The following is a 24597-nucleotide window of genomic DNA, read 5'->3' on the forward strand; positions in this document are numbered from 1 at the left end:
GACACTCAGACCCTAGATCCTCAAAGGTATGTAGATTCCTAGCTTCTAACTGAAATCAGTTGAAGTTTGGAGCCTAAATACCTCTGAAGATCTGGGCCTCAATCCTATTCCTAGCAGACTGCTGAACATTACCTACAGATAACCATCACCGTGTTCAGTGTTAGTTGGTAGCTTTAGGGGTAATGTTAGTAGAAAGACCAATGGTTGGAAAACTCCCCTCAGCTCTAGGGGTAGTCTGCACAGGTGCTTTGAAACATGCTTGTGAGGATATGATTGGACATGCAGCTCTGTGCATTAATAGCTGAAGTTGACCTCAGACTTCAAGACTGTTATTTCTGACACCTGAAATCTTAAAATACAGTAAAAGTAAAGATAAGGCTGTAACAAGATGGAATATGAATGTGTGTGTGTGTGTGGGGTGGGGGGGGCTTCAACCAGTGATATACCGTCACTTCTTTTTCTGGCCCCAAATACTCTGCAACGGGGCGTGAGGGGGTGGCGGGGACAAACCACAGCTCTGTTTTCATGGAACATCTGTTCTGAGGATAAATTCTGCAACTTTCTCTAATCTTCAAAGAAGCAAACAAGACAGTTCGTGATCATTTAAATTTTAATGCATATTTCAAGAGAAGTAATGAATAACATCTGTTATCTTATATTGCTATGTATTCAATAAATAGAACCCACCTCTTGGGAATCCATAAAGGTTAGCATACACCACTGACAAACTTAACAAAATAGCTATTTTTTTCAGTCCCCCAGAGAAAGACGTAAAAAGAGCAGTATAGGGGAATTTGTCTCTCCACTGTTTAACTGCCTACCTCATTGCATGAGGCACCGGTTTCTAAGACACAAAAATAACGCCATCACACAGCAGTAATATTTACTCTATGCAGAAATGGCAAGGCCTAAACATATTTCTACAAAATGTAATTTATGTTAATGAAATTAATCCCACATCACTTGAACATATGGCACTGATTTGTGTCTTTGTCCTGTGTGTGCGCCATGGCCGATTGAACGGTATAGGCCCAGTAGCACAAAGAGAGGTAGGGGCCTAAGTATCTTTATGAATCTTGGCTATAGTGATCCAAAGCTGGTACAACCTATGCCCCCAAGCCAGCACAGAATATATCACAGTGCTCCCTAAAAAAAGCAGATGTGAGATCAACATGAACCTGTTGGGAGGCGTGACTGACAATGCGGTAGGAGAGGGAAGTCTAAGGCCCCATAGAAAGCAATTAGAATGTTACCATTGACTTCCTTTGGGCCAGGATTTGACATGATGTCATTTAATACACAGAGAAAAGGTCCTTTGCTACTAGGCCAGCAGGGATTGCCTCCCATCAAAATTCATCAGTCCTCAAAGTTGTGCTAAGATGGCCCCCAGAAAACCATGTTCAGCCTTCTTTAACTAGAATGAAGACCTCCATCATTAAGATCTGTTGGGGGCAGGGCAGAAAAGGGTTAGCGAAGAGAAGTGAAAGGGGAGAGGGAATGAGAGACTCTAAGCAGAAGAATATCGAAACAACCAGAATATTGAGTTCTTGCCTTCATTTGTATAAATGAGGATTCTGCAGGAGTCTCAGTTTGGCGCTGCCTGATCTGAATGAGGCGCATGAAGTAACACAGGAGCACCTGTGTATTGGGTGCAGCAGGCTGCCTCAGCAGTTTTCCATAGCAAGGTATTCTGGGATAGCTATAACAGCCAACAGACAACCATCCCAGTGACTTTAGCAGCATGTGGTTGGGTGAGAAGTTGGTCAGAGGAAATGCTAAACTTGAGGTACATTGATAGCTTTTTGGTTTGAAGCATTCTGTGATTTTGTTGGTCAAGGGCTCTATTTTTGTTATTTAAACATCTGTAATGCAGCCTTTCTGTGGTAGCATTCCATATCTTCCTTCCCCAGACTTTGAAACAGGCCGTGCTCTGTTCTCTCCCATTGCTGTGCCCCCATGAAAGATTCAGCCCTAAAACATGGAGCTAGTAGTTACACCCCACTTCATCCTAGGTGCTTTTGCAAGGGAAGGGTGATTTTAGAGTCTGGTTGGTGATTCAGCTATTTACTACAGTATCATTCATGTGCTCATTGCCCTGGTTCCTGAGTGCAATGGGAAACCTGCTGCCAGATGATGCCTCAAAGATGCTCTCAATTAGTCTAAGCTGTGTCTGACCTGCTATAACACCTCTGCGGCCTGTAGTTGCAGGTACTATGCATCATACACTCTTTATGTCAAATAGAATTTCTGCCAGTTGGATGTGTAACTGTGGGTTGTACATCAGTATAATCTAGTGTAGTCCATGGCTAACTATTCTGTTTAATGCAATTTATTGTAGAGGGTTTGTGAAATTTTCAAGCATTATTGCCTTCTAAAATGTAATTGAGCTCTCCAGTTTTCCAGGTGGAAGAAAAATAATTCAGGGCTAACATGCAAGATGTTGCAAACTTTGTGGAACACTTAAACTTAAACCCTTATTATTAATACTTTTGTATTGTTTCTATAGCACCACAGATGTGCCTAGTTCTCTCTATTTGAAAAACTTTATAGGTGGATCGAAAATTTCCTGACATCTGCTGTGAATTGTCAGATGAACATTTGAGATATAAATTGCACCATTCATGCTAAAGCAGCTTCTATGGTCAAAAATTATAGAGAAACCTTAAATACCCATTCCCTCCTCATCTCTGTGTGATGTGCAGGAAGAGCATAATATACTCCTTGGGAAAAAACTAAATTCACAATAAGTGTTCAAATAATTATAGGTGGTACCTGAAGAAATCTGAGTGGTTTTAAGTACAGTATGTCAAAATTTTGGCTCTAAAGTTCTGGAGAAAGGAAGAAAAATAACTTCCCTCAGATTGTTTATTACCAAATTCATCACATTTGCAAAAGGGGCTTTTAAAAAAATTAGGCAGCATGGGTCCAGTTCTATACTCATTACTCAGGAGAAAAGTGCATGAGTACAGAGTGCAAGATTGACTTGAATAGATTTTGGATTACCCAGTGTGAGTCTCTCTCAAAGAATGGTCTGTGCTCAATAGTGGTTTGGCATAGCTGTGTTTTCCTAGGGAATTCCCATCAACATTGATGCGATTTCTCCTTCTCAAGACCCACTACTACCATGATGCATACTGGTAATCACCAGCAAACAGTGTTATCATTTTAAATGGCTGGTAGGAATGTCTAATATAAACTTTGTTTATTCTTATAGTTGGGAATGGTGCCATCTGTTACTAGGGTTGCACGATAAGATCCTGTTTTCAGTCATTTATAACCTTGCCAAACTTTAATTCTTCAATCTGAAATTTTCCATGCCAGGTGTTTGACTCAGAGTCAACTTTTCTGGAAAAATTCAGCTAAAATGGCCTGGCCATTTCCAAGAATGAGATTAGAAGGAAATAAATTTTGCCCACGTTTAAAAAAAATAAAAAATATGCACAACTATTTCGTTGAGAAACTGTAGAACCCCTGTTTTTTGGAGCCTGGATTTGAAATTGGTCAGGGAGGTGGCCTTTGGTTCAGGGATGTGCCTTTTGCCATTCCTGTAAAAATGTGCACAAATTTGATTAAGTTATAAGCCTCTGTAAAGTCTCAGATGAATAAGTTTGGCAGTTAAATGCTCGTAAGTTTCTGACTGCTCTGAGCATGCTTCAGCCCCAGGATTCAAGGCTGAGCAGGAATTTCCCTGCAATTGTTCCTCCTGTTCTCTGTGCTCCTCCTGCTGGCACCGTGGAACAGGAGAAAAGCACCCTGATTTGAATGCGGGGGTGTGGGAGAAAGTGGGCCAGGTGGAGAAAAGGCAGTTGCAGAACCTGAAGGATGGTGGGGAAAGGTTGAGGGGTACAGGAGCTGTTGAGGTGGATAGCAGTGGGAGGGGACTGGAGGGTATAGAGGTGCTAAGGAACAAGGGCTCTGTAGTGAAGGTGGCTATTCACAGAAACCCTCTCTCATTTGTTGCAATAGTTGGAAGATGCGTAGTGACTGAGACAGGGAATTGCAGGAAAATAAAGGATGGTTTTAGGTGAATGCTGCCCTAGAAAACTGGATGCTATCCTTGCCTATGCCCTGGGGTTCCTGTGTGATGCTGAGCAAGTTACTTGAATCAAACTTTTAATTATAGGTCACTGATTGTGTGTTCCACATATACTGGGTGCCCAACCTGAAACACTGGGGCCCAGTTTGCAGAAGTATTGATCACTCCAACTACAACTAGAGTCAAATGGAGTTGTGTTTTGAACATATACAGTGCTATAAAATGCTAAATACTCTGAAAAATCCAGCCGTGTGTGTCTCAAGTTGGCTGCCCAAACTTAGGGGAACCTCTGACAATTTTAGCTTTACTCTCTCTCTCTGCCTCAGTTTGCCACCTGTAAAATGGGGATAATTCCACCCCCTCATCTTACACAGGTGTTGTGAAGTTAATTAATTCTTGTTATAGTTGTTGCTGCAGGGTTACTGACCAGGGGTACCTGATGGGTCTGTTTATTTATACATGTACTTCTAAAAACCATGCATGCAAAGGGAAATGCAAAGGATGGGTGCTTTTTTTAATGGAGAACAGTAAAGTAATTAGTTAACTAATAAACTTACATCTCTTTTTGCCTGACAGGATGTGTCTCATTTACAGTTCAGGCCAAAGGGTGTAGTACTTGTAACATCATGGATCAATGCCTCATACTAAAGGGTTTGCATTTCCATTTAATATATTGTGGTTGAGGGAGGTAAAGGGGAATACGCTAGGCTAAGTAGTGCCAGAGCATGCTCAGTGAGGTGGTAAGATGAACCTGTATACATACTAAAATTACTGTCCAATTGCAAAAGAAAAGGTCTGAAGGCAATGCAGGGGGTTGAGGGACTGGTAGGGTGTGTCAAATAGTACATTCAATGTGCTAATACTTCATCTGGGGAAGAGCCCTGTTCAGGGCAGTAAGGAGAGGATGCAAAAGGGCTGTACGTTTAACCATCTTTAGAAGATGGCTAAGTGAATTTGAGTCAATTGCTGATTCATCATCCCCAGCCTAAGGTATGTCTCTCAAAATGACCAAGGGGAGGGGATAGGAGTGAAAATGAAATGGGGTGAAGCAATGGAACAGAGCAGAGAAAGAAAAACCAGTGAAGGTAAAATGTAGGTTGAAGCTGGTAGTCTTTTGAGTCAATCATGTTTTCGCTCACTTTGTGCAAAGAAAAACACAGCCAAAAACAAGATAATATACAACAGTGGAAACAGACAACTAATCATGTAAATTCACGGGACACTCAGAAAGCTCTCATTCCATCTCCAGCACAGGGACTGAAATTATCCATGATTCAGTCTCATACAGGAGGATTAAAGAAAGGACAATGACGTAATATAACTCAGAATAAAAAGTCTTCAGAAGTGACTTCCGGATACATTTGTTTTAATTTCTTTTGAGGCATCTCAAGAATTAATATTAGAAAGCATCAGGTAGGGATAATTGTAGGATTTGCAGTGATCTCCAGCTGAGCCATATAAAAATTGATTATAAAATATTATGTAACAGCAAGAAAATCCAAACTTTCTTTTCCAATCACATCAGCTCAGAATCAGGTTTCCTGAAACTCCTGATGTTAGGTCTCACCGCACATTCATGATTGCACTTCAGCTCAAGGACAGCCAGGTTCTGGGAGACTGGAAGTGGAGGAAATCCCCAAAAGCCCCACTTCTACTTGGAACTGGTAGCTTGAACGGGAATTACATCCTTGAAATTTGTGTGGAGATGATCCGGTCAACATCAGTGACTTAGGATTTGTCACTGGGAGGTTTCTTCTTAGCTTCCACATCTCTTTTAATATCTTCCAGTTTCTTTGCAAGGTCAGGAATCTTTAATAAAAAAAAAAAAAGTTAGACATCATCAGCTGTTTAGTTGACTACTTAGGGAATGCGAGAAAAACTTTATATAAAATTTAACGCTAACAACAAAGAGCTTGCTCCTATGACCCACTCCACAGGACTATCCTGGACAGATGTGCCCCAGATGGAGTCTCATCCAGATCTTTTTGTATGGAAGGAGAGTTAGAGCTAATTTGGGGGTAATCTTTGTTGTTGCTGGGAATGGGAAAGGAGGATGGACATATAAAGGAGTAAATAGGACATTTAGAGGACCAGCCTGCCTACCTCGCTGGAAGAAAATGAACTGCCACAGAGTAGGCCGCAGAAAACACCAACTCAATATTATTAACACATTCTTCTGAAAATACCAACAAAGTGTAATGAGAATTTCTGTGGTCTGAGTAATGTAGGAAGTCAGAGTAAATAAACACATTGGCTCCTTTTAGTCTTAATTAAAACCTAGAAGGAGAGCTGTGCAAAAGGAGGAAAATATTTTTTTGCAAGATGTCAAAAGTATTTATTCTGCTCTATTTTTTTAGCCCTAGACAGGTCTGTCAATTTTTGCACTGAAATCTGCAACCTTTTGAAATATCACATTTTAAAGAAAAAAATGAAGATTTTGTTCTAAAGATCAAGTTGAATTGCGAAACTCCAGCAGTCTCCCCTTAAAAATAGAAGCATTTTTGGCAATCATGGAAAATTTGTTTTATTTTTCCCTCAAAGCCACAGCGCCTCAAGTTAATGGATTAAATGAGAATCTCAGCGTTTGTACGAAGATTCTAGCTCTCGTGGTTGTGGAGAACTGCTTGATGAGGAGACCCAACTGGGACGTAAACCATCAAACACCAAAGGCAAATAAAACATAACCCAAAAGGTGTATTTTTAGTCATGATTTTTGGGGGCTCAACTCATGACTTGAGTGGTCAGGTTAGCCATATGGGAAATGTCAGAAGTATTTTTGCAGGGGGGGTAGGGTGGGAGGAAATTGGACCAATTTTGTGAAACTGAAACTAAGACCCCAAAACTACATATATTTATACATATTTAGGGTGACCAGATGTCCTGATTTTATAGGGACAATCCCGGTATTTGAGGCTTTGCCTGATATAGGCACCTATTACCCCACGCCCCCTGTCCCAATTTTTCACACTTGCTGTCTTGTCACCCTATACATATACTTCAGTTTAAGCAAGTATGTAGTCTCACTGATGTCAATAGGGCTACTCACATGCAAAAGCATTTATAGGATTGAGGACAACATGTGAAAGAGCAGAATGTTGAAGCTTTTGAATTTCGTTATGAAAAGTTACACACTGAATTAACCTTACATTCCCTAGCAGCATCTGCAGGGATGATAGTACTTAAAAAAAAAAAATCCTTGTTTAATTTACTCTTGGGCCTATTCCTAAAAGAGCTCCCTGTCTAAAGAAGTTTTATACACATGCCAAACACACTCTTGCAGAGAAAAAACACTAACTTTTAATTTAATCACTCTGTTTGTATAATTGGGGCTTTTATGATTAACCATGTGGAAAATCATCTTAGATACTGTAACAATCAAATACTTGGTTCATGCTGGCAAATTAGTTTTACATCACCAGGGGAGAACTTCCTCTGAATTAAAAGCAGAAGTAGCCCTCTTGTGGTGACACTTCAGTTGTACTGTACAAAAATGAGTATACTTCATGCTTTCATTAATTATATATGCAACATACACTCAGGTGAATTTAGGTCTAAACTATGGTATAGGTTTTGTAAAAACAAGCTTTAACAAAACCTAGCTTAAGAAAATTAATGGGGGGAGAGAGAGCTCAGTGGTTCAAGCATTGGCCTGCTAAACCCAGGGTTGTGAGCTCGATCCTTGAGGGGGCCATTTAGGGATATGGGGCAAAAATCAGTACTTGGTCCTGCTAGTGAAGGAGGGAGCTGGACTCAATGACCTTTTGGGGTCCCTTCCAGTTCTATGAGATAGGGAAATTTAACATATGTAGATATACCTGATTTAAAAACAAACAATAGAAACAGCACACCAGGTAGGGAGTCACCTAAGCCAGCCAATGGGAGATGCTCACAAGGAGTGGGGGCATGTGCTAATCCCGACCCTTCTCAGAGATAAGCACCTAAGACCAGGCTGCAGGGAGGCAATTTCTACTTAGCAATCCAGGAATGGAAACCCACTGCCTGAAGTCAGTTGTCTTAGATGCCTAACCTGTTTCTTGAGGGAATGAGTTGTGTGGAGTAAGGCAGGCACCTAAAATGGTCAGAGGAAGTGTTTGTGGTGGATAAAGAATAATAATAAAAAATGACTGCTTATGTAATTAGCCAGAGTGGAACAGGAGAGATGGAGGTAGCCCCACATCAGAAGATCCCATAAACCAGTGATTAGGGCACTCTCCTGAGAGGTGAGAGACCTCTGTTAAAATCCTTTCCCCCCTTTGGCAGATGGGGAAAACAAACCTGGGTCTCCCACATCCCAACTGAGAGCTCTAATCACTCCTCCTTCAACTGAATTTTGAATGGGACACAATCTGGTAGGCAGCCTCTGAGCACTGCTACCAGATCTGGCCCCTCAGGTGAGTTAGATGTCCTCTGGTTTGTGAATCACTCTGGGGCTTAGGCAAGAGATAGGTGCCTGTACACCTAGGACTCGCCAGCGAACATGTTCAGAGGCAGAAATGCAAGCTCCTAAGATTTTGCAGTAAAACATTCCTTAGGCACAATGAGAGTTTAGGTGTCTACAGAGTTCAGAGGGAGTTTTGTGCATCGTAATGGAGCCAATACTGGGACTTAGGTGCCTAAGTCTGGGGATTAGGAACCTAAATATCTTTGTGGAGCTCACTCTTCAATTCTTTTAATTTTGAGGTAGCATTAGTAGCACAGGTAAGGAATGTTTTAAATATATGATTTCTAATTGGATAGTAGGTTTTTAATTTTAAATCTACTAAATCCTCAAACCTGCACTGATACTACCGAAGTTTGGAGGCTCAGCCCCAAGGCTTCTGCTCCAAATTCTTGGAAGACAAAATCTCCCCTTAATTCATATTCAGAAAACCTCAATCCAAGGAGATAAGGAAGAGTTCAGGGCTACATAAAATTCCAAGCAGAACTCAATAGGTTGAGCCCTCCCAAACACTCCTGACAATTCCACTTTCATCATCCATAGGAGAGAGAAATACAAATCGCTATAAAACTTTCATACGTAAACAAATAGAACTGGGTGGCAGCTAGTGTATCCTACAGGACAGGGCACTAAACTAGGAATTAGGAGAGCTGATTCTAATCCTTGCTCTACCACTGACCAGCTGTGTGATCTTGGGCAGGTCTTTTCACTTTTCTGGGCCCCCGTTTTCCCCTGCTTTGTCTGTTTAGACTATAAGCTCCTCTTCGGGACAGAGACTGTATCTTAATATGTGTTTGTGCAACACTTGCATAATGGGGCCCTGATCTCAGCTGGGACCTCCAAGCATTACTGTAATACAAATAAATTAGGGCCAGTTCTAGGTGTGGGCAAGCTGGTTGCCCACTTCCATGGGGTGACATACCATTGTGCCACGTGGATGTGGTTTTGTTTTTTGCTTTATTCTGATTGGCTGGTCATTTTTGCTCTGCTTATTGGCCAGCTTTTTTTCTTCTCCTCTCCTCTGATTGGCCAGCTTTTTTTGTTTGTTTATTTGTTTGAGCTCAGCTGCTTGGGGAAGGGGCAGTCAAAGTATTTTCCATCCTGGCCAGTAAAACAGGTAGGGCCACTCCTGCAAAATACTACTACTACTTTAATAAATAATAATACTTACATCATAATTCTGAGCCAGATACATCCCAACCACATTGCCGAGAGCAAAACCAAGCTTAAGAGGAAAAGAAAGAAAAGACAGATAATAAATGAAAAGGAGTTTAACATTTCCCCCTCACTTGCACAGAATGTATGAACACTTGGCAGTAGAGGAGGTTGAAAAAATGGTGGTGGTGGGGAAATCATAAACATTTTTTAAATGGTTTCCATTTCACAGGCTTCAAAATGGAGTTTTTTTCCCAAATCATTTTCTGAAATCTTGTTTTCATTAAGAGAATGCAGGTGGTTTGGGTGGCGGAAAAAAATCTAATTATTTCAAAAAGAGATTTTGGTAAAAACATTGGTTAAAAACCCAGAAAAATTTGCAACACCCCTCCCCCCCCCCCCCCCACAGGAAATTTAAAATAATATTTCAGTAAAGTTTTTTCATGCAAAAAATTTAAACCAGCTCTACTCAGTTGTTTTTTACTACTCTCCCCGAAGCTTTCTCTTCCTTCAACAATGTACCTATTTATACCCCAACTCCCATAAAAACACCACCACCAGAATGAGACTTCTCTTGATCATTGTTCGCTTACAATTCCAAGAAATCTTTGGTGCAGAGATTGGTCTTTTGTTCTGTAAAGTTCCTTGCATACTATGATTTATATGGTAATGGGTAAGTCCATTAAATATAATGGCACAGGAAAAGTCTTTTTGTTCAATACTTGTACATCTCTTAGCACAAGGAGGGTCCTGCTCTATGACTGAGGCTCACAGGAGCTACCACAATACAAATACTAAGACTAATAGGTGCGGGGGGAGGGAAATGGGGGTGGGGTGGGGAAATCACATGACACAGGCAAATGAAGTGGGTATAAAATATATGGGCTATGGAGATTGTAAGGAAACAGTGCATCAGTAGATTCCTGGGCTGGCCTAGTTATGCTACTTTGTACAGAATGTAAATTTAGGTCCCAGGCTTGGGATGAGAGTTGCTGGGTTCTAAAGAAATGGTCACTTCAGTCCATGAGTTTTAAAGGAAGACTAAGAGGGAAATGGAGTGCATAGCTCCTTTCACTCGCAGGCTGAGGAGAAACTCAGGTCTCAATCACACCGGAGAGGAAAAAAAAAAAATACCCTTTGTTTCCTCAGAAATATACATCCAGATTTTCCAAAGCGCTTAGCATCCAGCAACTCCAAGTAAAACTCTGGCCCTTATCATTAAATTTCAGATGAAGCTTGCTTGATGTACAAATGCTAATAAGATTTTTCTGACTATCAATACTGCAAATTTGGCCTCATCTCTGAAAATCTGTGTGCTATTTTTTTTTAATCATCATCAACAGTAATGATTTTGAACTCAAAACCTAGCTAGAAATTGTATTCACTGCACAAAGTAGAACAGACTATAACTCACTCTTCCAATAGCAGAAACACAGCACCAGTCACTGGTAAAAAAAAAAAAAACCCAAAACATGTTCTTGTCAGAAAGCTATGGCCATTAATAGAACTGGTTGCACATTTTCACATGCTGATGCCATCATTAACGAAATGTCTGAACTGTAAGAGAAACGGAACATTTATTTAAATTATTTGTTTACTCCATTTTTAGAGCTTAGGGCTTCTTGGCTTTTGTATAAAAATGTAGTGTTTTTTGTGTGTGTTTGGTATAAAAGCTGTATTTTATTATCGCAAACGTAACTGTAAATTAATGATGTTTTTTGCATGGGATATTATTAATGCATGCTGCACTGAGATAAGCAGGATTTAAGATTCCTTTTAATGCTGAAAGTCAATCCAGCAGAAGGGCCTTTCCTATATCTTGGCAGTGTCCATGAATTCACCCAAAAGGCAAGCAGACTCTCAGCTGAGAATTTCAGGACTCTTTGCAAAGATTGGCTTATATTACTAGTCACTGGCACGAACCTTTCAGTCTATCCCTTATAAAATAGTTTTACTAAGAAAGGTCTCTTGATTTTTTTTCTTCTAGAAAGGACAAAAACACCTTCATTCTCCTGCTCTTAGCCTAAAATATGTCCAAAGCTGGGACCAATACTATACCATGCAATGTCTTATTTTGTATTGCAAATATCTTAACACCTATGTCAAACCCAAGAACATAAACAACTTGTATCCCATTAGTTGAAGTCAGAGCTCCACACACTCCATGCAAGACCAGTCGAGACTGATGTGCTATTTCATCAGTTAGACAGGGTTTAAGAGATGCCACTTCATGAAGAGGGGGAGTCTCACTGTTTAATCTTCATCACTTTTGACAACTAAAAATGCTGCCAATTAAAGGGTACATGCCAATTAAGGACAGTAAGGACTAATGAGGGGCTTCCAACAGTCACCCAACACGCTAAGATACACGTTAAATGTAAAACAAGCAATTACTTAACTCTGAAAGGCAAAAGATATAAAGTTTGTAAGATTATCCCTTTATCTCCCTGCTGCAGCTCCAGCTAGGGTGAAGGAGAGACAGACACCCTTTCCATGCACAGGAAAGGAGAGGAGGGAACCCAGAATTAATATGCCCTTCCTCTTTTCCCTTTACCAGCTTTCAGGCACTAATCAGAAAGTCTTAATTAAAACTGATTTTTAATCAGACATTTGCAACACAAGGACTTCAAGTAGCAGTTGAGTTCAGAAACATTATGACTCCAAAATCTGCTGAGAGTATTAGTCCTATTACCCACTGTTTTCACTGGAACAAACAGATACAAATGAGTCCATTCTGAAGAAATGCATATGCATTTACAGTTTTTTATAAATCTTGTGTTGGACTAGGGGTAGGATAGGGAGGCTTATTTTTTAATAAACACCCAAGAGCTAAAGTGATTTAGAAGAGGCTCTCTGCTGGCATTATCAACAGAGACTGGAATTTGAAATAGCCAGCTAACTTAAAAAAAAAAAAAAATTAAAGAGACCCCAAAGTCCTGATTTTCTAATAAATATGCAATGTATTACTGGGACTTATTGGCACCAAGGCTGAACATACCAGTAGCTAAAAATCCACAATATCTCCAAATTAGGTCAGCAGCACCTATAATGAGAAATGAGAAATGCTGCTGTGCTTTGTTACTGACATGCACCCTGTTGTTTTCTCTGTGTTATTTACTTTTAATAAGTGCCAGGTATTAAAGGCATTAGCATCAATTAAGGATTTAATTAGAATTGTAAATAAATCATATAGTTGGGCATCTGGCTTTAGCATCTGCCAGAGTTTTCAGACACATGTAGGAAAAGAAAAAAGACTAAAAGTTTAAAGAATGTTCAGCTAGTCAATGAGGCAAACACACAAATACCTTAGGACTGGGAATGAGGGGGAAAAGTATCATTTGACTGTGGGCAAAGAGTTTAACTCTGACCTCAGGAACAGCTTATCATATTTGCAGAAGGTCAGAGCAGGGCTGGGCTCAGGGAAAAATAAGCCAGAAGCTTTAAATGAACTGCAGCCAATGCAACAGAACAGGCAGTGCATTGTCAAATCAAAGTGGGAGACTTACCAAGATGAAAACTTGAATGGAGAGTGTGGGTGTGGGGGGGAAACAAAAGACAGAACACAACAACAATACCCATACCAGACCGGAGGGGCAATATGATTAAAATATGCTTAAAACAGCTTTGAGACAGCTGAATTTTTTTGGAACAAAATTTGTATTTGATCACACAATTTAACATATATCACTCTGATACAAGAGTTGTATTTGTTTTACTGTAGCGGTGAGCCAATGAATGCACTGGAGGTGTCAGCCCCATGTGCAACTCTTTTTAAGACGCATTGGCACTATACAAAAGCAGCAGCAGTCCAAAAAGAACATTATTTCACTTGCATGGGCTGTGTCTTATGAAAGTATTGGTAACCTGTGTTTTGTTATTAGCATAAAAGCGAGTGCAATATATGAAAAGATATTAGAACTGAGTCTTCCTATAGGGAGCAAAAGTACCTGTTTTTCAAAAAGGACAATGAATTAAAGCAGTGGTTTTCAATGGGAGACCACAGAGTATGTTTAAGATTTCCAAAGGGATCTGCACCTCCATTCGAACATTTTTAAGAGTCCACAATGAAAAAAAGGTTGAAAACCGCTGAATTAAAATACACATCAACCATGCATACATTTTCTTAGAGCAGTGTTTCCCAAACTTGGGACGCCGCTTGTTTAGGGAAAGCCCCTGGCGGGCCAGGCCAGTTTGTTTACCTGCCATGTCCGCAGGTCCGGCTGATCGCGGCTCCCACTGGCCGCCGTTCGCTGCTCCAAGCCAATGGGAGCTGCGGGAAGTGGCGGCCAGTACGTCCCTTGGCCCGTGCCGCTTCCAGCAGCTCTCATTGGCCTGGAGCAGCGAACCGCAGCCAGTGGGAGTCGCGATCGGCCAGACCTGCAGACACGACAGGAACACAAACCGGCCCAGCTCGCCAGAAGCTTTCCCTGCACAAGCGGCGTCCCAAGTTTGGGAAACACTGTCTTAGAGAAAGCGTTAAAGCATTGGGCGCTTTCACCTGTACAGTCACCTGACTGGCATCCAACAGAATACATCTGGAGTGATTTGAAGAAAAAAGTGGCTAAGAATAAAGGAAGCTGTATATTGGAGCTATATAGATGGTGAACCAAAAGAGAATGTAACCAAAATTAGTAAGGCCACAGTATATTCAATGTATGATGGGGGTGTAGACAACTTTTTTTTATTTGAGGGGGCTAGAGTTAAATAATAGTTGCTGAATATCACTTTGAGTCATTTTGTACCTTGTCTAAATTTGTCCACTTTTAATAAAGTGAGATAAATGAGCTTCTGTTCCAAACTCATTCTTTCCTGCTTTTTTGGGGGAAGAAACATGGGGGTGGCTAATTCCCCCAGTTATTTACACACATGGTATGCTACATATTCAGAGTACATTTGCAGGGTCTTAACAGGCATGGCCTAAAAATTTATATATTTCTTTGGAATGCAAATATTTTAGATGGGACATCAACTGATAAACCATCACTGTCATATTATAGCTACAACTGTAGGAGAAGAATTGAAACCTTTTTCCATTACTTTAATTGAGTTTACTCTTTCACAAAAGGCTTAAATGCAGCTTCTGCTTTGTCTAATCATATCCCTCGACTGCAAAGTCCACAGTTGTGTTACACAGAAGATGTAACTTGTCCAAGGTCACACAGTGAGTCACTCTTAAAACGTAGGGCCCTTTTTGTTTTTATGTTTTACTCTATGAACGCAATACTGGAGGGAGAGGGGGGAAATCCAGGGGTCTGTTTAAAACTCACTTAGCTGGTTCATTTCATTCACGATAGCATTTATGTTATTCCACTAATAAATGGATGGGAAAAGCTTTTATATTCTGTCTAGTGTGTGAACTTAAAGTCCCTCATTACTTTGTGATACACAACGAGCACAGCCTGATCTTGCAAGAGGGAAAACTAGACAAGAGTAAATTTTTTTTTAAAAGTGCCGAAAAGTATGTCTACACATAAGCCTCTATGCTAATGGGAGGGGTTCTCCTGTTGGTGCAGGTCCCCCACCTCCCCAAGAGGTAGATGGTGGATGGGAGAATTCTCCCATCCACCTAGTGCTATCTATACCGGGGGTTACATCAGTTTAACTGGTCAGGTGTATGGATTTTTCATACCCCTGGCCTACTGAGACACTGGGGATGGGCGGGGATGGCTGAGGCACTGGGGATGGGCAGGGATGGGCCCACCCATTGCTATAGGCCTCCCACCCATAAGGGAAGGAGCCATCGATTCATACCCAAGTGACAGTTATACCAACCTAATTTCCTAGTGTAGACTTAGTTTGATAGATTTTCAATGAGACTTAGGCTATGTCTACACTTAAAATGCTATAGCAGGGCAGTTGCACTCCTGCAGCAGCGTTGATGTAGCACTTCAGTGTGGACACTTACTACAGCAATTGGAGGGGTTCTTCCATCACTGTAGGTAATCCACCTCCCCGGGAGGTGGTAGCTAGGTCAATGGAAGAATTCTTTTGTAGCCCTAGTGCTGTCTACACCAGGGTTAAGTCGGCTTACCTACATATCTCAGGGGTGTGGATTTTTCACACCTTTGAGAAATGTAGTTATGCCAATGTAACTTTTCAGTGTAGACTAGCCCTTAGGTTCCAAAGTAGACTGACCTAGTTAAGGGGTTCTCAAACTGGGGGTCGGGACCCCTCAGGGGGCCACGAGGTTATTACATGGGGGGGTCGCAAGCTGTCAACCTTCACCGCAAATCCCGCTTTGCCTCCAGCATTTATAATGGTGTTAAATATATAAAAAGTGTTTTTAATTTATAAGGGGGGGTCGCACGCAGAGACTTGCTATGTGAAAGGGGTCACCAGTACAAAAGTTTGAGAGCCACTGACCTACTTGCAGGGCTGTGAAAAATTCCACACCTTGTGTAATGTAGGTAGATTGACCTAACCCCTCACTGTATACGCAGATACGTTGATAGAAAAATTCTTCCATAGACCTAGCTATGGGAGAGGCAGATTAACACTATATCAATGGACAAATACGAAGCATCCACATTATGGCATTACAGCACTGTAGCTGTGCCTCTGTACTGCAGTTAGACATGCAGCAAGTCACTTTTGCAAATGGGACTTTCAGGCTAAGTCACTTGTGTGTGTTATAAAGTGTTAGCCATATAATTAATTGCTAGATTGTGATATACTATTCAGTGTGAATAAAGGTCTTAGATCTACTGATTTCAAAGGAACTACTTGGGGTGAAAGGGCATCACAATCTGGCCCTAAAATAATTCTTCTTTTTGCATGTGTGCATAACTTTTAATGAGGAAAAACCCCTCTTGGTACAGTGTGGTATATGTAAGGGATGTCAAGGAATGGAGCTAGGGTCCCTGAAAGTACTGGCATATCCAGCTCTAAGGCAGTCCACCTGACAAGCTGCTGAGAGTCAGATGGATGAATTGGCAGGAAACTAGACAGGCTCAACTCAGCTTAATGCAGAGTTAAGTACCCTGGGATGTACAACCAGACAGGTTAGCACCACAGACAAATGAGTGCAGCACTGGTGTGGACACAGCAACTTAAGGGTTATACTGCCATTTGGCTACTCTCGCTCAGGAGGCATAACTTGAGTGCAGATAACTTGAATTTACTATCCAGTGTGGACATATCCAAAATCATAACCCTAAGGCTCAAGTTCTTGAGCAATTCAATCTCCATGGCTTGAAAGCTGGTGCATCATGAAGGGCATATCTAGACTATGGTAAAGGTGTTTAAAAAAAAAAAAAAAAAACACCCACCACACAGTTAACGTTTTAATGAACAACTTTAGAAAATACAACCACCACCCTAGAGCATGTCAGGGCTAGTTGTATTTTACCACGTTAGCAGGCCCTGGTGTAGCCTCGGCTTCATCTTGCCCAGCTAGCACGTTAACAAAATACAACCGGCACTCAAGTTGCTTAAAACGTGTTAGTTCACCCTTAAGCGCCTTTCATCCTCGTCCAGACGACCCTTAAATGGGCAGCAGTTGCAAAACAAGATCCCAGGTTCATCAGTGCCCCAGATCTGGGATCCCTTCAGAAAACCACAGTATCAAGTCGGGAGGGGGCTTTCCAGTCTCTCTCTCTCTCTCACACGCAGAGGTGCTGAAAGCATGTAACTAGCTCCAGGGCCCAATGTATCCGTCGCTGGATGAACAGAGCTGGGAAGGGGGATGGGGGGGATGTAGCGGCAGCTTCTCTCTCCAGGGTCAGAGACGCCTTTCTCCTGCGTGGGGGCGGGGGGGAGAGAAGGGGAGCGGGTCCCCCAGCAGCAATCCCTTCCTCCCTCCCAACGCAAAGCCGGGACAGGCTCCACGTGGAGGGGCTTTGCAGACACTTACCAGAAACTGAAACATGGTGTAACCGGGCTGCCTCTCTCCTCCCAGGGGCGGACGGGGAAGTAACTCACCCCAGCGGCAACTTCTCTTCCGGGTCCCATCCTCCCTGCTGCTGTCTCACTAGTTTAGGGATTTGATGGATGCCTGAGCAATCCTATCCTTTCTGGTCTTGCACGCCCGGCCCTCTTTCCCCTCCCTCTAGCCCCGCCTCTGGAGAGGTGACCCTGGGCTCAGAGTGGGACTCCCCTATGGTGGAGTAGTGAGGATTGCTTTCCGAAAATACACAGTGCAGAAGCCCCTTGTGGTAGATATGGTGTTTCTCCACCGAGCAAACACCTCCACTCCCAAGCACACAGTCTGATATTCCTACTGACGAGACCCATAGTGTCATAAACATCCCCAACCCTGCACTGAATAAGGCTGAAAGTTCGGAGTTCTGCAAAATCTAAAACAGAGATTATGCTTTGAAGCGGGGTGTGTGTGTGTGTGTGTGTGTGTGTGTGTGTGTGTGTGTGTGTGTGTGTGTGTGTAAAACATAGCACCACACACCAATCAATTTATATCTGAAGGTTATGGATGTGAAGAATGCATGTCTCTATGCTAGGGCAAGGTAAATTACAGTCAAAGACTTGTAGGTAATGTCTGTACCTTGAGAATGGAGGTTGTCTGTAACTCTGAAATATTCCTAACGCAATGTTATGGTTGTTCTTTAAAAAGTTTACAACTGAACTCTGACTTAAAATGGCTTTGAAGCTACTATGCAGAAGAAAAATGCTGCTTTTAACTATCTTAATTTAAATGAAACAAGCACAGAAGTAGTTTCCTTACCTTGTCAATTTTTTAAACTTGACTTTTTTTAGTCAAGTACCTAGTACTGTACTGTATTTGGTGTAGGGTTTTTTTTTTTTTTTTTTTTTTTTTGGTGTGGTCTCTGCTGCTGCCTGATTGCATAGGTTCCAAATCAGCTGTGTGGTTGAGGTTCTACTGTCCAGTGCTATGACTATGTAATGTGCAATATAAATGCTAAGTATTATTAATATTCGAAGCCCTCTGGTAGGGAGGGTGAATGAACTAATGGAATGAAGTAATTCCAGATGTTTTACCATTCTGGCTGTTTCCTCTTCCTAGCAGTCCTTTTGTTGTTGGTTCCCTTAACTTTGCACAGACCCAAAGGGAGACAAGCTTACTAGCTGAGATGAAAGGGAAGAAGTTATATGGAAAAAGAGAATTAATTAAATAAAGAAATAACAGAGCAGAAGCAAACTATCAAAAATAGGAGTCTGAATGCAAAATCTATTCCTGGGGGAATTCTGTGCACAATATTTTAAAATTTTGCAAAATTCTGCATATTTTATTTGTCAAAATAACCCAAGAAAATCATGTATCAGAAGGGTAGCCGTGTTAGTTCCAGACTGATTCTTGCCTGCATATTTATACCTGCCTCTGGAAATTTCCATTACATGCGTCTGACGAAGTGGATATTCACCACGAAAGCTTATGCTCCAATACATCTGTTAGTCTTAAAGGTGCCACAGGACAAGAAAATCATGCCAGTTTCAATTATTTTGGTAATTTATTTAAAAATGCCTGTCATCAAGTATGCCTATAACAATACAGACAAAAAAGATTCAGGAAATGTTGTTTTGACAAACATTTCTTACTAGGCATATTAATACAGAACTTTGAGTAATAATTAATTTAAACTATAATACAGAAGCGTATTTCCCGCACCCCTCAGAAGCAGTGCAAAGGCTTGGGGGAATCAGGGGTAACAGAGGAGCTGCAGGAGAGGGAAGTAATTGCTGGAAGCAGCCTGGGAGTGATCCTGGAAGCTTGTTGGGTGTGGGTAGGAGAAGTATGGAACAGAGATTTTGGGGGGCAGGGGATTGTTAGGGAGTTGGGGAGCCTCCCCCATGCAGACCCTGGCTGACCCCTAGCCTTTCCCATTCAGTCAGGCACATCTTCCCCCAGCCCCATGTGGCCCTGCACCCCCATTCCCATTCAGCTCCTGCCCAAGTCTTTCCCCCCCACTAGCCCTTCTGAACCCCAGTCTATGTGACCTCCCAGCAGCCCTATGTACCCTGGTCTGTCTGTTCCCTCCCACCCATATCCCGTGCCTCCTAACCTGGCCCTGCAGGCATGCCTCTCTGTGGAACACTGCTGGCTGCTTCTGCCAGTGAGCTGGCTACTCTCTGTTCTGGTGCCACAGTAGCCCCTGGTGGGAAAAAGGTGTAACTGCAGCACCTCTCCAACAGAATGTATTTTCTGTGGAGAAAAAAAAATCTGCAGGGGACATGAATTCTGCACATGCACATTGGTGCAGAATTCCCCCAGGAGTAAAAATCAGGCAGCTGGAAAGCACTCTCAGATACCTAATGGCACATTTGTGAAGTTGTCACATTTGTCAAATGAATTAAGTGCAAATAAACATATTTTTCTGTGATGTGATGGTTTGCGACAGAGACATAAGCCAACAGTGCTGCCACCTTCAGCATTGAATTTCCTGGCTTTTGTCTGATGGTGTCACAGTTCCATTAAATGTTGTTACTGTATTTTCTTTGGTGGAGGAACTTAGCAGTAACATAAGAGATTACTAGCTCTGGCTAACGCCACCCATAATGTGGCAAATATTGCATAAGCTTGCTCCACACCGCTCTGCTAAGAATGGACCGTGGAGAAGGTTAATGAGAGCCTGTGGATCCAATTGGCCCCAGATGTCAGGTGTGGAAGTAGTTAAAAGGAGGAGACCTAGCTTAGTTTAGAGATGACTAGAGCTTTGCTTTTCCTGATGCTAGAGAAGCGTGGTTATAGCTGAGTGAGTGTGGCAGCTTGCTAGCTGGTTTTTCCTGATTTTTGAGACTCTACCACCCTGGAAGAAATGGGGCAGACCTGTGTCTTGAATGGAGGACTAAAGCACTTCTGTGTTAAACTCTGTGAAAAATAGCAGCTATCCACTGGAGACCATGTGAATCGGTGAGTTGCACACAGTAAGCTGTGAAGGGGAAAACCTGGTCATATGTCTCTTATTCTAGCTCCACAGCACTCTATACTATTCCACTTCCCAGCCCTCCCAAAGTTCCTGCAATCTACTCCACACCAGTCTCTCCTGCATATACTATTCCAGTTTTGGCCTCCGTCTCATGGTCACACAAAGTGGGGTCATTTGATGAAATTCAGTGGCAGACACTTTAAAACAAAAAAGAAATGTTATTTCACGCAGCACGTTAGTCTGTGGCATTCACAGGAAGTCTAATGTCAAGTACTCTAGGTGGATTTTTAAAAGGGGTGAATAACTTGTGTAATTATACTCTACAACAGAAACAATAAAATCTTATGATTTGGCATTACAAGGATCAGGAAGGATTACTTCCCCAGCCTGCTCCATCTGTAGATTCCCACCATGAAAAATAAAACAGTTTCAAAATGGCAAGGAAGCTAGTTAATTCTTTTTATTTAAAAAAAAGGGGGCATTAGTGTAAAATAAAGACCTGTGTGAAGTTTAAATGTGTGGCTTTGGGGATTTTTTGCCATAAGGACCCATAAAACTGAGAACTTTTATGAAAATTTCAAAAAAGGAAAAACTTCAGGTTGGAGTTTTCAAGAATCTGAAAGTTATGCACCCAAATATCACTGATGTTCAGTGGGACTTGGCCACCTTACTCTGCTTTTAAAAGTCCAGCCTTAAATTTTACAGAATTCAGAAAAGAAGGCTCAGAAAAGTGTGAAAACTAGCTAGAAAAGAGAGCTGGGTGAAGTTTAAGTTTTTAATTTCAGTGTAAACTGTCATCAAAATTGTGTATTTTGATCCCAAATGGGAAAATCTTCTAAGAAACTTTAGGTGTTTTTTTTTTTTTTTACTACCTTTACTAGGAAATTAAAGGTTGTCCTCTTTGCAGTAGTCCATATTTAAGATTAATTTCTGTGAATGAACATGCTTAGTTAAGGGATTTAGGGGGACATTTTCAAAGGCACAACTGGTAACTAGATGCAAAGCTGCCATTAAAAGTCCATGGGAGTTAGGTGCCTAACTGCCATGCCTCAGAAAACCTCCCATTTACACCCTACTTTAAGTGGAAAACTAAATGCAACCTTGTTATAGAGCTGCTGATGCACTTCCATAAGACAATCTATTCCAACTTCATAGCTCCAATTTCCAGAGACCGCTGCCTCCGAACACTGCATGGTGTCATTGACCTCTGCCTCCCTCTACCAACATCTATCCTGTGAGATAAGGAATCATTATCCCCATTTTTCAGTGTGTGGCAGAGCAGGGAACTAAACCGGGCTTTCCTAAGTCCCATGCTAGCACTCTGATCACTGGCCCATCCTCTCTCTGTGGTTGGGATCAGGACCTGGCAAGCAGTCGGTCCTGTTAGGAGTGGAGGAGAGTGTCATCCCTCACTCTTCCCACTTCTCAATAACAAACACGTTCTGCCTACTTTCTGGCACAGCATTCCCAGGGGCTGTCAAAAATCCTGGAAAAGCCACGGGTCTCAGGGACAGCTACCTGGAAATAGACAGATATTCTCAATGGTCAATCCTTTTAGGTATGGAATCAGGGCACTGAGGGAAGAAACTCAGTTCTGAGAACATAGATTAGGTGCTCAGATACTTTGGTATAAGAACCTATATAGCATAGAAATAAATTCCAGCTTGAAAAAACAATGGAAATTCCTGGGAACTTTCATTAAACAAAAATGCCACTACATTATTACCACTGGATGATGGGATTTCCATGTGTTTCCTGTCCATTCAAATCCTTGTTCTAAAGCTTAGGATAGGATGATGAATGTAATGTCAGAAATTCTTTGCTCTCCAATGCTGCGCACTGTTTTCCGACATGTACTGCATTTCCTCAAGTTGTTGTGACATTTAATGGTAAACCAAAAATCACTTTTCCCCCTTATATACATTCACTCCATTTACCAACACTGAATCCTTTTAGCTATTGCTCAGTTTCCTTTAAGCTGTGCAGCCACGCAGCAGCCTATTAAGCACTGCGCAGGCCCTCGGGGCTGCAGCGGGGAGAGATGCCTCTCCCCTAGCCCCGGCAGGGAGAGGTGCCTCTCCCCGCTGGCACCAGCCCAACCCCATACCTGCTGCAGCTGGGGGAGAGAGGCGCCTCTCCCCCCCAGCCCAGGTGCTACTGTGGGGAGTCCTCTCTCCCTGCCATAGCCCCAGGGCAGCCTGCACCCCAAACCCCTCATCCCTGGCCCCACCCCAGAGCCCCTACCCCCAGCCGGAGTCCTCACCCCCTGCACCCCAACCTTCTGCCCCAGCCCTGAGCCCCTCATCCTTGGCACCACCCCAGAACCCGCCCCCCAGCCGGACTCCTCACCCCCCTGCACCCCAATCCTCTGCCCCAGCCCTGAGCCCCCTCCCACACATCAAACCCCTCTGCCTCATCCCCGCCACATGAATTTTGTTACCAATATGGAGGTGATGTATCACACATAACAAAATTCATTCTGCACATGTGTGGGAAAAATTAGAGGGAACACTCGAGTGGGCGTAATGGGTGGCAATATATTATTGGAGGCCACAGTGTGCGCAGGAGCGGCGCCAGGGTTTTTGCCGCCCTCGGCGGCAGCGCTCCTCCACAGTAATCGGCGGCAGCTCTCCTCTGAATCTGCTTTCTCGGCAGCGGGGGTCCTTCTGCTCCAGGTCTTCGGGGCACTTCGGTGGCAGGTCCCAGAGTGAGTGAAGGACCCACCACCGAATTTCTGCTGACGACCCAGAGCGGAAGAAGCCCTTCTCCGCTGAAATTCTGCAGAGGGCGGCGATATGCCGCCCCCCACATCCTGCCGCCCTAGGCGACCACCTAGGGTCGCCTAGTGGAAGCGCCAGCCCTGAGTGTGCGCTCTCTTTGGCAGCTATAAATCCTGCCACAAAGCTTTATGTTCAGTACAAAATTGCAGTGATCCAGGCTCTTTAAGACCTTCCCACAACATGACTGCTTAAAGCTGGAGAATTCCACAGGGCAGGTTACATGGATGCTGCATGGGGCATTGGCTGTAAAGTAGTCTCTGCTCACTTATTCTAACACTACAACTGCCTAGGAATCAGAAGGTGAAGCTTCAACCTCACCTCCAACTCAACAACCGCTATTCTAGGCCACATTCAGGGGAGGAAGGAGACCATTATGCCAGGTGGCAACAGCTCAGGCCCCCCTTAAGCTGGGTAGGCTACATGGCCTGATTTACACCTACTGCCCAGTTTCCCTTCTCTGGTTATGTGGGAGGGGTGTGACATAAGTAGTAATTCCTCTCACTGCCAGACATACTACTTTCTCTACCTTCCTGTAAGGCAGCTGGTTCCCTTATTGCAGCTGCCAGCTGTTACCACAGAGACTGGGTTCAGTGCTAGGGTTGAGTAGCAGCTATCTGAGAAGAAGTTCAATGAGCTTTGCACAGGAGTGACCACTCCTTAAAATGTGTAAGAGTCCCTGCTTTCAGCTGACCACACTAGGGAAAGGGGGGGCTCTTAAATTAAAAACTGAGTTTGCATTACCTTTACTCACTCTCCTTTTGTCTTTCCCCTTACACAGTATTCCAGTGAACAAGTTTAGTGTCAGGAATGTTCACTGAAACAGCAACATTTGTTGAAAGTGAATTCTGAGTCCATAAAGGTGAATACCTGCAACGTAAACCTCCATTCTAAGAGTTAGGGAACAAACAAATATGTAACCTACTATATGTATTCAGTCAAAACTCCATCTAAGTTAAATATTGAATATCAAATACACTAAATTACTCTAATCTACAAACCAATAAATGGCTGCAGAAACTGACTAATTTTGAATAACAAATATGGACGCAAATCACAGCGGTCAGATTCTGATGCTCTTGCTCACCGTGAGTAGTACTTTACTGTGTGAATCGTACCGTTGATTTTGGGAATACCTGAGAAGTAAAGGACTACCTAGTGTGAGTAGGGTTGGCAAAAGCTGGCTCTAAATTACTTGTGGATAAATTGTGACCAGAAGAAGTGGCTGATTATTTTTTAAATACTTTAACTGCAAAATATTTACCGAGCTCTAGCTACTTTACCCAGTTTTCAAAATGTTGTGAATGAAGGGGGGGGGCGGGTTTTTTGCAGGAAGCTTGTTGGTCACATGAT

General features: G+C 42.5%; 1 protein-coding gene across 1 annotated transcript; it reads right to left on the bottom strand.

Annotated features, from left to right (window-relative positions):
- Positions 1-592: 592 nt before the first annotated feature.
- On the bottom strand, positions 593-17761 carry STMP1 (short transmembrane mitochondrial protein 1). Its single transcript, XM_005296347.4, has 3 exons — positions 17482-17761; positions 9646-9699; positions 593-5845 (listed from the first exon to the last, which is right to left on the bottom strand). Exons 1-3 carry the CDS (start codon positions 17494-17496, stop codon positions 5765-5767), a joined length of 150 nt encoding a protein of 49 aa, XP_005296404.1. The 5' UTR covers positions 17497-17761; the 3' UTR covers positions 593-5764.
- Positions 17762-24597: the final 6836 nt, after the last annotated feature.

This window comes from Chrysemys picta, chromosome 1 (assembly GCF_011386835.1).
Source record: "Chrysemys picta bellii isolate R12L10 chromosome 1, ASM1138683v2, whole genome shotgun sequence".
NCBI classification, from domain to species: Eukaryota; Metazoa; Chordata; order Testudines; family Emydidae; genus Chrysemys; species Chrysemys picta.

Coding starts and splice junctions, on each gene's coding strand:
- STMP1 (XM_005296347.4), bottom strand. Junction 5,846..9,645: donor ATCTGGCTCAGAATTATGAT/GTAAGTATTATT, acceptor TTTTTATTAAAG/ATTCCTGACCTTGCAAAGAA.